Source organism: Pseudonaja textilis, chromosome Z (assembly GCF_049901715.1).
Source record: "Pseudonaja textilis isolate UNSWEBS1 chromosome Z, rPseTex1.2, whole genome shotgun sequence".
NCBI lineage: Eukaryota > Metazoa > Chordata > Lepidosauria > Squamata > Elapidae > Pseudonaja > Pseudonaja textilis.
Window position 1 is genome coordinate 59,512,881 of NC_142008.1, and position 16,869 is coordinate 59,529,749.

Genomic DNA, 16,869 nt, shown 5'->3' on the forward strand with positions numbered 1-16,869 from the left:
GTCAGTCTCTCTAATTAGTCTCTGATTTGACGTTTCCTTTCAAATTGTGCTTGACGTCTCAGCCTATGTCTAGTCCTTGCATCAACCCAACATTTTTCCATTTGATCATCACTCAAAGACTCTGGCAGGTTCTGTGGATCAGCTGCTGACACCTGAGGCATAACTGATGTGGAAGGTTCTGGAGAGGAAGGTGATTCCGACACTTCCTCATCCTCCTGGCTCACGTCTGCATCTCCCATTAAAGCACGTTCAAATTCCAATGCCAAACCCTCCTCATCCCTCAAACCTGTGTCTTCTGACACATCAGACTCAAAGCGCACAGCAGGCTCAAACCTCCCAATCACGACGCTATCCCTCACTGCAGGGCCCTTCCCACAAATCTGATGATCCGGATGTGGCTTCGATGGAAATTGTGCATGATATAGCCGGATAAGGTCCGGAGCATGCACCTTGGACGCATCCTCCCAGGAACGAATCTCTGTTTCATTCTCCAACCTCCCTACGAAGTACTGAAATCGTCCTTTCAGCCATTGTGAATCGTGAATGCCAACCACCGTGATATCAACAACAGGATCATCGCTGGGCCCAGATGGAGAAACTGTATCGTCGGGAAAACGGAGAGTACACAATGGGGTGTCAGGAACCAGAAGGGAATGGTGGAAGACAGGATGAATCGCATGGAGCACAGTAGGGTGAGCCAATAAGCAACGGGATTGATGACCGCCTCAATAGGGAAGGGACCAATGAAGCGATGATCCAACTTCTTAATTGGACAATCAACCCGGAGATGCTTCGTGGACAACCACAACCTGTCCTCCACAGTCAGTGGAGGCGTCTCCCAACGTGAACGATCTGCGAATCTTTTATAGTCCTCCTTAGCCCGTTCCAATTGTTGGGAAATCAATTGGTGTAATTCAGACAAAAATTCTTGCGTCTCTGGAACCAGGGAATCCAAGATCAACAAGGGGAAAAACCTCAGATGGTAACCCACATTCGCATAAAAAGGCGTCATGTGGGTAGAGGTGTGCTGAAAATTGTTAAAAGCAAACTCCGCCAAAGGAAGATAGGTCACCCAGTCGTTTTCTCGTTGATTAACAAAACATCTGAGTATTGGGCAAGGATGCCAATTACTTTCTCAGTCCCACCATCAGTTTCTGGATGGTGCACCGACGCTAAACATACTTGCACCTGTAATGCATTCATTAGGCTCTTCCAGAATTGAGCGGTGAACTGGACACTGTAGTCTGAAACAAGTCTGTCCGGTAAGCCATGCAAATGGAATACATGTTGCAGAAAAAGTCAGGCAGTAACACGAGCCAATGGTAACCTTCTACATGGGATGAAATGGGCCATCTTGGTGGGCATGTCAACCACCACAAGTACCGTTGTATAACCTGACGAAGAGGGCAAGTGTGTTAAAAAGTCCATGGAAATTGCCCCCCAGGGTCAATTCGGAGTCGGTAGTGGTTGAAGAAGGCCAGGAGGTGCACCCAACGCAGCTTTTGCTTGCCAACATGGTACACAAGAGGTAACATAAGCAAAGACATCATGCCAAACTCGAGGCCACCAAAAGGTCCTTGTGACTAGATGAAGGGTTTTGAAGAACCCAAAATGACCCGCAGCTGGGTTGTCATGATATTGGGTCATGATGAGGGCTCAAGTGTCCTGGTAGGCACATACAATCGGCCCCAATGTCGTAGTAAACCCTCCTCCAGAGTCCATGGGGAGTCGGGTCCAATTTCCCCCATTCTCTGCTGCGACCAATCGTCTATGTGCTGCGCCTTTCATACCTGAGCCCTCAAATCCACCAGTTCCTGGATAAGAGCCAAAGATTCCGGTGGCAGCACCGTACGTGAAGGAAGAGGTTCTTCAGGACACAGATATTCTGGTTTGTGGGACAGAGCATCTGCTTTTTTATTTTGACCACTAGGGATGTATGTGACCGAAAAATTGAACCTAGCAAAGAACAACGACCATCGGATCTGTCGTTAGTTCAATTCCAAGCAGTGGTCAAGTGCTCCAGATTACGATGATCCGTCCAAACTTCCACCTTGTGCCGAGCCCCCTCCAGGTGATGTCGCCAGATCTCAAATGCAACCTTAATGGCCAGAAACTCTTTCTTCCAAATTGTATAATTACGCTCGGAAGTAGTAAGTTTCCATGAATAATATGCGCATGGAAAAAGAGGTGCGCAATCCGCTCGAGCTTGTAACAACACTGCCCCAATGGCCATGTTGGATGCATCCATCTCCACTACAAATGGACGATGGGGGTCGGGATGCCTTAAGATCGGTTCCGCAACGAAGGCTTTCTTGATGGCCTCAAAGGCCTGTTGCTGTGGAGGCCCCCACTGGAATGGAACCTTCTTGCGAAGGAGCTGGGTGATGGGATCTGTCAATTTAGCAAAACCCAGGATGAAGGACTTGTAATAATTAGCAAACCCCAAGAGACGTTGCACATCTTTCACTCAACGAGGGGGTTCCCAACTACACAGAGCCTCCACCTTGCGTGGGTCCATAGCAATGCCTTCGGGAGAGATGATATGCCCCAAGAACTCTATGGAAGTCTGGAAAAAGAGAGATTTCTCCAGTTTTGCATAGAGTTTATGCTCCCGAAGATGTTGTAATAGCTGGCGGACTTGGCGAAGGTGGCTTTCCCTGGAATTAGAATAGATCAAAATGTCATCCAGGTACACCACCACAAACCGGTCAAGCATGTCCCTGAAAATATCATTCATGAAATGTTGAAAGACCGTGGGGGCGTTGGTCAACCCAAAAGGCATTACAGTATATTCGAAGTGGCCATATCTAGTACCAAATGCCATCTTCCTCTCGTCTCCTTTGCACATCCGCACCAGGTTGTAAGCCCCTTGAAGATCGAGCTAGGTGAAAATAGTGGCCTCTCATAATCAGCTTGGGGATAAGCGGCAAATGATAACTAATTTTCACTGTAATGGCGCTTAACCTGCAGTAGTCACAACATAAGCGAAAATCCACCATCTTCTTTTTCACAAAAAGGACAGGAGCAGAAAGAGACGAAGATGGTCTGATAAACTTCCGGGCCAAGTTCTTGTCCAGAAAATCTTGGAGAGCGGCCAATTTGGGCTCAGACATTGAATACAAATGACCTTTGGGTAGTGGAACATTGGGCAGAAGGTCCACAGGACAGTCATAAGGTCGATGTGGGGGTAAACGATCTGCCTCCTTCTCGCTAAAAACATCTAAGAAGTCAGATAGTTCATGAGGTACGGAGTCGGCAGGAGCAGAGATGTCTTGACCAGCGCAGATGTGTTTTAGATGGTCCACACACTGGAGACTCGGGAACGAAATGGCGTTCTGTGCCCATGCTACCCAAGGATTGTGCAACCGTAGCCAAGCCATTCCGAGAACCAAGGGGAGATGGAGGTCCAAGGTGATATAAAAGCTAATTGCCTCCTCGTGGTCCCCAATGACCAGGCATAATGGCTGAGTAGCAAAACGAATAGGCCCAGACCGCAGTTCCCGCCCATCAATGGTTTCCACCTTAATGGGAGGCTCCACCACAACCAAGGGAATTCCATAATGTGTTGCAAAAACCCGGTCCATGAAATTGGTAGTAGCTCCTGAGTCCACCAACGCAACTGCAGGAATCCCTTCCGACCGGGACTGCAAGAAAACCTGCGTGTCCAAAAGCAAATGTCGGGGAGGACCAGAGTTCACCTCCGCTACTTCAGGTGGTTGTGTGGTATGTGCCTAACCTAGGGTTTTCCCAAGGCCGGGCCTGCCCCGTTTCTCTGACGATACAGGATGAGATTTGGGCACTAGCTTTCATGCCCCCTGTCGTTTACCAGGACAGGAAGTGGCAAAATATCCCAACCCCCCACAATACAGGCACAAGCTTCCCTGAAATCTCCGCATGCATTTTTGTGCCATCAACCGAGGGCAGAGCGCACCCAACTCCATCGATTCCCTGGTCCTGGTCATGGCACTATGGGATACCAGGGGCACTGGTTGTATGGGAGGCTGCGGCCATGAGTGGGAGGGCAGCTCCGGAACTGGGCATTTAGTCTTGTGCCATTGAAGCCGGGCGTCAATGCGGAAACATTGCACCACTAGCACATCCAGGGTTAGAGCCGGCTCCACATGCACCAACTCATCTTGAATTTCTTCTGCCACACCCTCCTGAAAAGCGTCCATGTGGCTGCCTCATTCCAAACAGAGTCCATGCAGAGCAGACAAAACTCTGCAATAAATTCTTGCAAAGGATGTTTCCCCTGACGAATGTCCTTTAAACGTCTGGCTATGGTTTGAGTTTTTATGGAGTCCTCATACATAGAACATAAATGGTGCCAAAAGCCCTGATAGTCATTCAATAAAGGACTATTTTGCACCACCAAAGGAGTAGCCCATCTTGCAGCCAAACCCGACAAGAGACTGATAACAAACCCCACCCGAGCCCCGTCATCAGGGAAATCTTCTGGCCGTAAGGACATAAATAGTTGACACTGCCCCATAAAAGCCGGGAACATTTCAGGCTGTCCAGAGAATTTATCCGGCTCAGCTACCGGGCATTTCCTATGGGGAGGGGCAGGAGTAACATAGTTTCTTGTACATTAAAGAAATTATTCCAGCAAAACTGATTTATACTGATGAAGACGGAAGAGTATTAATGGTTGAAATAGTGGATAACACTACAAAAACACTCCTGGTTGCAATTTATCCCCCGAATGATAAACAAGAAGAATTTTATAAAAAATTACATATGAAAACAATGGGATTGGACTATATTAACATAGTTATGATGGGAGATTTTAATGGAATTGTAGATAATAAACTGGACTACACAGCAACAGCATCAAGACAAAATAGAAAGACTCTCCCTAAATCCTTTTTCAAAATGATAGATGAATTAAACTTAAAAGATATATGGAGAGAAAGAAATGCTAAAATTCAACAATATACTTTTTATTCAAATAGACATTTATCATGGTCCAGAATAGATATGATTTGGATCTCAACAGAATTAATCTAATATTCAAGAAATAAATATTGAAACAAGTACTTGGGCAGACCATAATCCAATGACAATTAAGTGGAAAGGACAAAAAAGAAGATCTAGATAGACATTAAATAATACTATCTTAAAGGAAAAAGACTTCACACAATGGATGGAAAAAGAATTGGCTTTCTTCTTTAGTGAAAATAAAAAAGAAGATACTTCAATGCAGAATGTTTGGGATACAATGAAGGCATATGCGAGAGGATTAATAATAGACTATCCACGTCATTGTAGTTGTGCTTTGAAAGTTGTAGCAACGTTTCAGCAGAATCTCATCTGCCATCATCAGGCTTCTGTATAGTGTTCATCTGTGAATCAGACTTTTACAGTGGTTTCAGTTTTAAATTTGGGGCTAGTCTATTGCTGTGCCAGAATGGTTTTTTCTTCATCCTGATTGGTTGGGAGTCTTGGCCTGTCTTTATTGGTCTTGGAGTTTGCTGTGTTCTGCTTGATTGATGTTTCTAATATCTTCTGTCTGTTTTGTGGCTCTTTTTGTGTCTTGATTGGTTGGCAACATTGTGTTCCTTTATTGGAGGCCTTTAGTGCAGTTTGGCTCTGAGTAAATGAATGGCTATCATTTGTTAGGAAGCTAGGTTTCATCTGGGGACCTGATTGGGGTGTGTTTGAGCTGGAGGTATCAGGGGGGATCTGTTTGTGCCCAGGTGTTTGCCTGGCTTGTGTTGTGGAGATTTTTTTGTTTGTGAGTGCAGGCTTCCAAATGATTGACAGTCTGATGGAATCATCTCTTCTATTCATGCTTTCAGGTCTTTTTTCAATCTCTATGGCTTCTCTGATAATTCTGTGGCTGGGGTTTTCTATAGTGGCTAGGGTTTGGGTGCCATTGAAGTTGATGCTATGACCTGTGGCTTTCATGTGTTGGACTAGTGAGGAAGTGTGTTCCAGCTTTTTGACTGCATTTTTGTGTTCATCCAGGCGGGTACTTATTCTTCTGTTGGTCTGTCCAATGTATGTGGCTGGGCATGATGCATAGGGGACTTCATATATGCCTTGGTTTTCCAGGTCAATTTTATCTTTGGGGTTTCTAAGGATGGCTGCTATTTTTCTGTCTGTTTTGAAGGAAGTCTTGATGTGATGCCTGTGTAGTGGAAGCTGTTGGTTGTCAGTACTTTAGTCAGGGTGCATAGTTCAGTCTTGATGTGTGTCTTGTCTGCCAGGCATTTGGTTCTGGCAATTAGCGTTTTGGCTACGGAGTTTATCTGTGCTGGGTGGTGGTGGGATTGGGCATTGGGGTAGTGGTTGGTGTGTGTTTTCTTTTGGTATATGGTGTGTCCTAGTGTGCCATCTGTTTTTTTGTAGATTAGTACGTCTAGGAATGGTAGTTGTTTGTTTTTTTCCATTTCCATGGTGAACTTGATTTTGGGGTGTGTGCTGTTTAGGTGTGTTAGGAAATTGTTTAGGTTTTCTTTTCCATGGGGCCAAATCACGAATGTGTCATCGATGTATCTTAACCATAGTTTGGGTTTTTGGGTGGCATTAGCCAGGGCTCTGGATTCAAATTCTTCCTTGAACAGTATGTATGTGTGTGTATATATATATATATATATTGCATGTATTATTTACAGGGCCTCCAGCTTTCTTTACTCAGCAATTCCCTGTCTCTTCAAGATGTCTTCTTTCAAATTGCACAGTCACTGTAGATCATTGCTTTTACTTCTCTCTTTCTTGCTGCACTTCCTTCACAGTCTTCACCGTGGCTGGTCTCTCTCTCTCTCAACAGTCCACCAACAGTCAAAATTTATTTTTGAACAACCTTTTCTCTTCTTTCAGTTCTGCTGACCACAAACGTAGGAAAACGTTGCCTCCCCTTTCTCTCTCCCTATCTATCAACCTGTCAGTCTCTCAGCACCGCTGTTCAATCACTCAGTCCACCATAAAAGCCCCTACTGCCAAATCCACTTCTGCTTCTGTTTCTTGGTTCGGAGCCTCTTCCTTCACTACAAGTCTTTTCTACACAGGTATCTTTCTTTTATCTCACACTTCACCATTGCTTGCATTGCTTTCCACTCTTTATTTCCCCATTGATCAGTCAGGCTGCCATGTCTCTGGATCAGATCATGAAGATCTCTTCGGGACTTCTTCTTACAGCATCAGGAAGTTGTGGCTCTCCCTGACACCTTTGAATCTTCTCTCTATTGTCAGTCCCTCCAGGATCCAACTTCACCCCTATGGGCTATCGATTGCAAAACTTTAGGCATTCAGAATGGAGCTCCGTTCCTCTGCACCGGGTTGTGATCAGCCCATAGATTTGTTTCTATTTCTATCTCTTGTACACTTGTGCTTAATTCCTGTGACATCCAGATCATATCCATTCTAGACTAAGGTTGACGTCTGTATTGGCTTCTCCCTGGGTTCATTTCTCTCCACATATCCTGTATACATAGTTCTTCTGTCATTTTAAAAAAGGTCCTAGGTAGAGTTTTTCTTTTTTCTTGTTTATTTTACTACATTTGTAGTCAAGTTTAGTATCAAGTATTGCATTAAAGTCTCCTAAGATACAGATATTGTCATATTCTGTTTCAAGTATCTTCTTGTGAAGTCTTTTATAAAATTCTTCTTGTCTTGTCCTCTTGTTATTTGGCACATAAATAGCATCTAAAAGTATCTGTTTTTGGTTTAATTTCACTTCCACCATCAAGATTCTCCCTTCTTCACCTTTAAAGATTTGATTGGCACTGATTGTTTCTTTAATATATAATGCCACCCCTCTTCTCTTTTGTTGTGATAGTGAGGAAAATAATCTCCTCAATTTAGGATACCCCAATAATTTATTATGTTTTTTATATGTACTTCTTGTAATGAAATTATATCTAATCTTAATCTTTGTAATTAAAAAAAATTCATGGGGGAGTTTAGTCCATTTATGTTAACTGATAACATCTTTATTTCTTCTTGCATTGCTTCACTTGTATTATGCTCCTAGTTGCTCTTATTTCTCTCTGTTCCTTTGTTGTTTCTCTCTGTTACTTTGTTCTTGCTCATTCTCGCTCTTTTTTCCAAGCTTTGCTTTCATCTTGTGGTGTAAACTTATTCTGTGATTGACACTTCCTGTCCTTTATATTCCATTTCTCCCCTCACTTCCTGGCCCTCTTCTCTATTGAAGAGATGGTCATAAAATTCCATGGCTTTATCCAATGAATCTAGTCTGTATCTTTTTTTATGCCAGGTATCAGCCATCTAAAGTTTACATTATATTTGATCAGCATTGTAGTCAGAAAGTAGTATTGTTTCTGTAGGTCTCTTACTCTCCTAGGGTTCTGCTTCCAAACTACCAATTATTTCCCCTTGTATTGCAGTAGTTCATATCTTGCCTTAATAAGTGTTTTGTCTCTTATCGATTTTTTCATAAGTCTCATGCCTCTTGGAAGGTTGTGTCTCCTCATGTAGCTTGTGAGTATTCTAAAGATTTCACCAAGATCCACCTCCATCTCCTGCTTATCAATCCCTAACAACTCTGCCAACAACTCTTTCATTATGTCTGGCAAATCTTCCCCCTTTCTCCTTTACTATATTCTGAAATCTGAGATAATGAGCTGCTTTTTCTGATTCTAACATTATCATGGTATGTTCTAGTTTCTTCATTTACTTGTGTTAATCTATAAGTTATGTCATCAACTTTTTTCTGTGTTTGTTCTGATTTCTCCTTGAATTTTTGGATCCTTTGCTCATTTTTTGTTATCATTTGCTGAAAGTTTTCAAGTTTTTCATCCATATTTTGATTTTTTTTCTTTTATCTCTCCCATATCATTTCTTCCTTCCTCAATATCTTCCTTTATCTCATTATGATTTTTTGTCATGGCCTCCTACAGCAACTCCTGCAAAGGCTGAAACATTGTCCGCATTTCCTTTTGGAATGTATTTGATTTCTCCAGCTGTAGCATACTCTCTATTGATTTCTGATTAGATGGACTCAAAGAGGCTGATGACTGTGTGGAAGATGTCTTCTTTCCTACTTTAAAGTAGATTTGAGGTACTTATCATCTTGACTGCTAATAGACTAGCAACTGATACACCTGCCCTACTAACCACCAAATGCTATCAATCAAGGCTAACCACAAACTGTCACCCCAACACATCAATATCCCACTTTTTAAAAAAAAAAATCCTATCTCAGCTCCAATTCCCTCCAATTCAATCAATATTCAATCAGTATTCAGTCAATTGAATTTATAATCCACAAGGCCACTGTGTCCCCAATCTTTAGTACTCCAATAGTCCAATAGTCCACAAATTCAATTCAAAATCAATCCACATAGGGTCTTCTTTATAAAGAAGGTGAAAGAGTAATATTTGTCCTTAAGAATGTTTTTTATATTGTCTTTTCTCCTATCAAGTAGTATTTATAATTCACAAGGCCTGCTGTGTCCCCAGTCTTTAACACTCCAATATTCCAAAATGCCAAGCTGAAACCCAGTCTTCTTCCCATGTTCTCAAAATAAATTTTGTCTTTCCATTTAATCATTCAGGTATTCAGTTAATCCTTCAATTATTCTTCCCATATTTTCAAAATAAATTTTGTCTTTCTATTTAATCCTTCAATTATTCAATAGTATTTAAAATCAACAAAGATTCAAAAGGAATTCTTCTCTACAATTGCCACTTATCTTACTTTTCCCACGTTGATTTCCAAAACAAACTCTGTTTTCAATCTGTTTCTAAACACCAGGTTTAACAGTTCGCAAACCAAAATAAACTGTTCCAAAATACTCTCTTCCAAAATATTTCTTTTATATACTAACTTTGTCCAGTATGTGTCATCCCTACTCTTTTTTTCTGCCTTTCCGCTTATGTTTCAAGAAGGAAAAGGAAAACGTTCACATATTTTAGCTGAAATCATACGGGAAATAATGCAATAAAGTACATATTGCCCATATCAATATCTTGAGTGGTGGTTATCTATTAAAATGCCCAGTCCAGTCTTTCTCTATCCCTTTTAAAATTAGATTTCCATTTGATTCTCTTTCTATCCCATCGAATGTATAATCAGCTCAAAATTTTCACTTGCTGCTTTCCTTTGGAGGGGGGAATTCCCTCCCTCCTTATCTCTGGAGCCCCCTTTCTTTTTTATAATACTTTTAAGGGTACTTAACTTAATTCTGGGTAGAAATTAGACAATCCTTACCCAGATCCAGTACACTGTTTCTCTTTCTGCTTTTCCCTGGTTTTCTTCATTCCAGCTGTCACAGCTCTGGTTCAGCCATTAATGGCTGTTTTCTTCTCCACCTGTCAAGAAGATATCCTCTGATCCAGCAAAGTGGACTGCCATCCACTTGCGATCTATGGGGAGCCCTTCCTATCTTTGTCACCCCTTACGAGGTGACTTTTGGCTCCAAAGAGCCTCCAGGCAGGCAGAAATCAGATGGGCTTCACTGACCTCCGCTCGCCACAATTGCACTGTTCCAACATCAGCAGGATCTGAAATATTTCTAATACCTCTTAGTAGACTGTTGCTGATTGGGGTTTTTTTGGGGAGGGGGGTAGTTTGACTATTGATAAGATATGAGATATGGGAAGAAGGTATTATTTTTAACTGAAATTGTACAGAAAGTATTAAGTTAGTTAAATTGCTTATATTTATATCTAAAGAATTGGAAGTCATTTTAATATAGTTTTTCTTTCATTTTCCTTTATTTATTTTCATTTTTTATTTTTTTTTATTTTTCTTAATTTGTTTTAGTTTTTTTCTTTGCATTTGTAAATTTTAATTTTTTTTAAGGTATGATCATGTATCTACCACATTTGTTGTGCTGGCCATTCATTGTTTTTGCTGAAGATATTAATACTCCTAAGCATCCAAGAATAAGCCATTTTCCACTAATGGTGAAATTTGGTTGAGTTCCAGGTGACCTCAAAACAGTTTATGTTTGCATTTCTGTAACTATATGTGGAATCTTGTTAAGGCCCCAGAATTCAGTTTAAATACATTATTTTCTTACTTAACCTTATTGCAGTTATTAACAAGTACAAGATAATTGATATTCAAAAATACAAACCATGCAAAATTAAATTGAGAATCTCAGGATAGTGTATACAGACAAGTATTTTTGGCTAAACTATAATATTAAATCAAAATATGCTGAAAGTTTGCTCAGGCTACATGTATAGAACAAGAAATTAAAGTTAGCAATTTGGAATTGCAATGTAAAATACAGATCCACAGGAAATGCCCCCCCCCCCCCATACAAACACACACACACACATGCATATGAAACAATAAAATTATTCAAAACTGCCCTTTTTTCCTGTTGCAGCTGACTGAGGAAGGTGTGATTAGGAACATCACACATTGGACTGTCCTAACCTTCCATAACTCATCTTTGAGGAATGGAAGTGCTCTTATTCCACCTCCAATGGATCCAGCTGATGTACCACAAGGACCTTGCTGGGAAACAACTGTGGGGATAGTAAGTAATTGTGTTATACAGTGCTTCACAGATATTCTGATGGATTCCAGTCAAATTAATAACAAATATAGTCCATGCACTGGAGAATAATTTAATAGATTTAGAAAACAATGATCAATCTTTAAACATCTATTAAAAAGCTAAAGTAAGAAGATAAATGATCAAACATTCCTCTAACGTATCTTCTGCACCTTTACACCATATTGACATGAATGTATACATACAGTATATATACGTGTGTGTGTGTGTGTGCGTGTCTGTGTGTGTGTGTATGTATGTATGATATATAAGGACATCACATAATTAAAAGTACCTCATACTTTGTTCAACTAGTCCTCTTCTGTGTGCACATCTTCCTTTCATTCTATCACAACAGCCAATTGCTGTTTTCTTTTAAACTGGAAACATTTTATAATTCCCACTGGTTTCTTGACAGCAGTATTAAAAGTATTTTCCCCCAATTATAATTTTGAACTGAAGTCAATCTTCTGAAAAGGAGATTTACACTGAAAAGAAGACCTATCATGTTTTTGAATGCAAGTGCTAAAATCAAGCCTTATCCCCAAAATTAGCCCTACATAAACATCTGCGCAGCAGTCACCTGCCATTTCCTCTGGTTGCTTGCAGTGCCGACAACATTATGTGAAGAGGGGAGTGGGGGAAAGGGGAGGAAAGGGGGAGGGGGGAAACTTGCCCCATGTGCCCCACATGCTCTTACCTAACAGTCACACCAGTCATCCATGTAAAACAACCTCACAGTAGCCGCTCCAACAATCCTGGCCACTGGGCTATTTCTGTTGTTATGGCGGTACAAAAAGAGCAGGAGGCCGAGCCATGTGCTTCACGCTGGCTTACCTAATGATTGCATCAGCCATCCATGAAAAACAGATTCACAGCAGCCATTCCAGCAACCTGGCCACTGGGTCGATTCTGCTGTGTAATTGTGCCCGAAAAAGACCGAGAGGCCGAGCAACACACCCCACACTAGCTGAACTAACAGTTGCACCAGCCATCCACATGAAACAGCCTCATGGCAGCCACACCAACAACTCTGGTGACCAGGCCGCTTCTGCTGTTAATGGTGGTGGCAAAAAGAGCAGGAAGCCAAGCGATGCACCCCATGCTCCTCTTGATGGCTTATCTAATGTTCATACCAGCCATCCACAATTTTTTACTGGTATTTTGTCTGGACTCATGTGGTTTGGCACAGCAAAGAAGAGCTGCCTTTTATTTATAAAAAAAGCCCATCATTGCAGGAGATTTTAGATTGAGTGTTCTTGGTTGGGATATTTGCAATCTCCTCTTTCCAAATATCCCATTGAAACAATGCCCATTTTTCACCTGATGCTCATGGCAACATTGCCAGGTTGTCATATGGTGAACATTCAATAGCTTGGCAACTGACTCATATTTATCACGGTTATAATGTGGGGTCATGTGATCCCCTTTTGTGACCTCCTGACAGGCAAAGTCAATGGGGAAATCCAGATTGATTTAACAACCATGTTGTAACTTAACTACTGCAATGATTCCTTTGACAGGAAAGGTTGTAAAAATGAGGCAAAACTCATTTTTTGTCTCATTGAAAAAATTGCAAATCCCAAGCACCACTCCCAGTCAACCACAATGCCAAATGCATCGCTTGGCTTCCTGCTCTTTTTGTGGCTGCAAGTACACAGGAGAAGTGGCCAGGTGGTCAAGGTTATTGGAGCAGCCACCACGAGGCTGTTTCACATAGATGGCTGGTGCAACCATTATTTCAGCCAGCATGACATGTGTGAGGTGCGGCGCTCCTCCTCCCACTCTTTTTGTGGCTGCAAATAAAATAGCAGAAGTGGCTTGGTGGCCAGATTGCTGGAGTGGCTGCCATGAGGCTGTTTCACAAAGGTGGCTGGTGCAGCTGTTAGGTAAGCCAGCACAAGGCACATGGGGAAGCTTGCTCCCCCACATGATACTAATACATGGAGGGAAATTAAGACACCCCCCTCAAAAGAAGCCCTAGCTATTTTGGGGGGGTCAAAAGAAAATAAGATGGGATCTTATTTTGGGGGAAATATGGTACTATAAGTGACTGAAAAATGATGAAATGCTAGAACTCTGCATTTATTTATTTATTCTCCTAAAATCCCTAAATAAAATAGGGAAAAGGTAAATAGATTAAAAAATGAAACAATAATGAAAAAGAAAACTTGCTTGGTTTGGAATAGTTTTCTGAAAAGTCTAATCTAAATGCTAAAATTTAATAGACTATGTCAAACTCAAGGCCCATGGGCTGGATCCAGTCCATGGGGTGCTTAAATTTGGCCCATAGGGTCAACCTGAAATCAGCAAATGACTGGCCCATGGTGCCTCTGCCAGCTAAAACAGAGCTCAGGAGGGCTGCATGTGGCCCTCCCAAACTGTTTTTGCTGGCAGAGGGTTGCAGGAAGCCACCTCATCTGAAAACAGAGCTTGCAAAGACCACTGGCAACCCTACCAAGCTCCATTTTCATTGGCAGAGGATTGCAGGAGGTCGTCGCAACTGAAAAGGAAGCTTGGGAGCCCATTTTCACTGGCAGAGCACTCAGGGCACCACAGGTGCCCCTGACACGAGTGATGTTAAACTGGCTGTGCCCACACTGGTCATGTCTACTCCAGTCCCCGAAGTCAAGCACATCCCTGATGCAGCCCTCAATGAAATCGAGTTTGACAGCCCTTGGTTTAAATAAATGTGCATTTTGATGTTTTAACTTTGCATGTATAAATTTAATATGCATTTATAAATATTGCACACAGCATTATTTACCTGCCCAACCCAATACCTTGGCATGCAGGATAAATCCTTCTTCAGCTGCTTTCCAGCTGTTTTGAAATCCCACAGGTCGATACCTATTGGTCAGCTATAGGCAAGAAAGTGATTGGTCCTTGCTTATCTGGAAGAGAAAAATTTGTGGGGGAAGAGAATATTGTAGCTGGACAGGACTGGATTATATGCCAACTGCTGACAAATTCCCATCTGAACAAGATTTTGAAGCCAATTTAGAGCCTTAATTGTAGTGTATTCAAATACAGACTTCTAAGACTACACTCCTATTGGTTAGTTAATGCAACATAACGATTGGTTAATAACAACAGTTTCAGATTGGCCGCCTAAGTGGCGGGAAGTTTAAATAGATGCCATTGGTTGCGAGCCGCAAGCAGCCGCTATAAAAAGGGCTGCTGCAGCTCGACTTTAGTTGAAGTTACTGGTTGCTAATAAAGAGCTGAATTCAACTCCGGTCTTCGAGTCTGCTTTGTCCTGGTGATAGAACACTGGCGACGAGGATGGGATTGGAGGAACAAAGACCATAAGCATGTGGCAACGATAGCCGAAGGACCAACGAGATGGCCGGCAACAATTCACCACTCGCACCATTCAACCCAGCCGAAGAAGACTGGGAATCATACATTCACAGGTTCCTGATGTTTTTAGAAAGCAACGAACTGCAAGGAATCACTGACCAGAGAAAGAGAGCCGTATTCCTAGCGCATTGCGGCCCGACTATCTTCAAAATGGCCAAGGCATTAGCAAGACCAAATGACATTAAACAGATGGCCTGGCCAGACCTAAATCGAATGCTGAGAAACCATTACGTGCGGTCGTATCCAATCTCATTAGAAGACACGAGTTCTACACGCACGACCAACTAGAAAGTGAGAGTATTGGAAACTTCGTAGCAGCATTAAGAGACATCGGGGGGCATGCGAGTTTCTCAACATGGATGAAGCCATGAGTTCCAGTTTGTCAGGCTTCGGCGGTGGCAGGAATTCACGATTGTGCGCGATTCCTGCTGCGCTCGCTGCTGGAGTTCCTCTGATCCAGCTGGATTTGGAGGCTATAGTTATTTCATAGAGATAGCTGAAGATAGGGGAGATCCAGGCAGGGGTCGGGGGGGCATCACAACCCCCTTCCCCAGCCGGCTTAACTCCTTTTCCAAAGGCGGTGGAGCGGCAGTCAGCAATGGCTGCCACAAAGAACCTTTCAGCCGGACAAGTTTGTGCAGGAGGAAGTTGAGAAAGTGAACTGGGACAACAAGCAACATCTGAATACCCTGGATATTTAGTTCTTTAAAGGATACATTGTTTCCCAAGAAGATCGTAAAAAGCTGCAGATGAAAGTGGAAAGGGAAAGGTTTTTTTCTTCCACTCTCCTTCCCTACGGAGATAGCAGATGGAAATCGGAAATACCCGCTTTGGCAACAGAAGGTAACTAATTTTGAAAATTAAAGCCAAGGGGACATTAAAGATTTCTGAACATTGATATTTAAAAATCAAAATCTTTTTGCTATAAGTGGGAAGGGAGAGGTAAATGATTTATACTAAGATCTTGCTGGAGGAGACTTCTTGGAGTTTATAAGATCAGAGACAAAAGTGCAATAAAACTTCTAAAAAATCATTTGGGAATTGTGTAATTGAACTCTACCCCAGGAAGAGAAAGTATTAAAAGAAGAAAGTGCTAAATGAAACAGTTTGTGTTGATTTTGATTGCTGGATGACTTTGGGACTTTTGCAAATTCTCTTTTGAAAGACTAAAAGCATTTGGATTGTTTTTTAAAAAAATCTCACAATGGCATTATCTGTGGAAGAATTGAAAATGGAATTTAAAAAGCTAAAAGAAGAGGAACAAGAAGGCAAGGGCTCTTCTGGATCTGTTTTTCACTTCTTAGAAATGGCAATTTCTACTTATCAGGAAATACAACAACAAGAAAGCTGGGATGAAGAAGAAGAAGCCATCTTTAATGGACAAACAACTTTAGTTGAGAAAGAAAAGAGAAAAAAGGGAAAGAAAATGGAGAATTCAAGATTTAAAAAACAATCAAGAGAGGGAAAAATAAGGTGAAAAATCGATATAATGTCAGAAAGCAACAGAAAAGAGGAATACAACAAAGAGGGGAGACTAATAGGGTGGAGATTGAGAGATGGGGGTAAAAAGGCTAGATTCGACAAGAAAGGAGGGGAAAAAGGGAAGAGAAGTTATAAAGGCTTAAAACAAGATGTTAAAAACAGGGGTTTTTTAGAGACAAAGGGTAAAATACAATTTAAAAAGAGATTCTGCCAAAGTACATAAGATTGTATTGAAATAGAGTTGTATTTGAAATAGAGTTAGAAAATTGGAATATTTTAGGTGTTAATAGAATATTGTAGGGAATGTGTAAAATGTCTAAGATTTAATAATAGAGTTTAATTAATTAATTTCTTATGGAACATTGTTTTTACTATACTGTAAGCTTACTATGTTTTTTATTTTAAAATGTTACGTAGAATGTACTAAGCAGAATCAGAATGGAAATTATGTATTATTTTAAGTGTTAAATTTGGGGAAAAGATAGAAAGGCATCATACTTCAACCAGTGATTACAGGAAAAATTTTGTATTAAAAAGAAAAGATAAA

At 41.4% G+C, this 16,869-nt stretch overlaps 1 protein-coding gene across 1 annotated transcript in view; it reads left to right on the forward strand.

Moving 5' to 3' along the window:
- Window positions 1-16,869, forward strand: part of LOC113448125 (transmembrane channel-like protein 2) — a 176,477-nt gene that overhangs the window by 128,190 nt on the left and 31,418 nt on the right. The window contains exon 13 of the mRNA XM_087917160.1: window positions 11,307-11,459. Within this exon, the coding sequence (XP_087773286.1) occupies window positions 11,307-11,459 (153 nt within the window). The remainder of the gene's footprint in view (window positions 1-11,306; window positions 11,460-16,869) is intronic.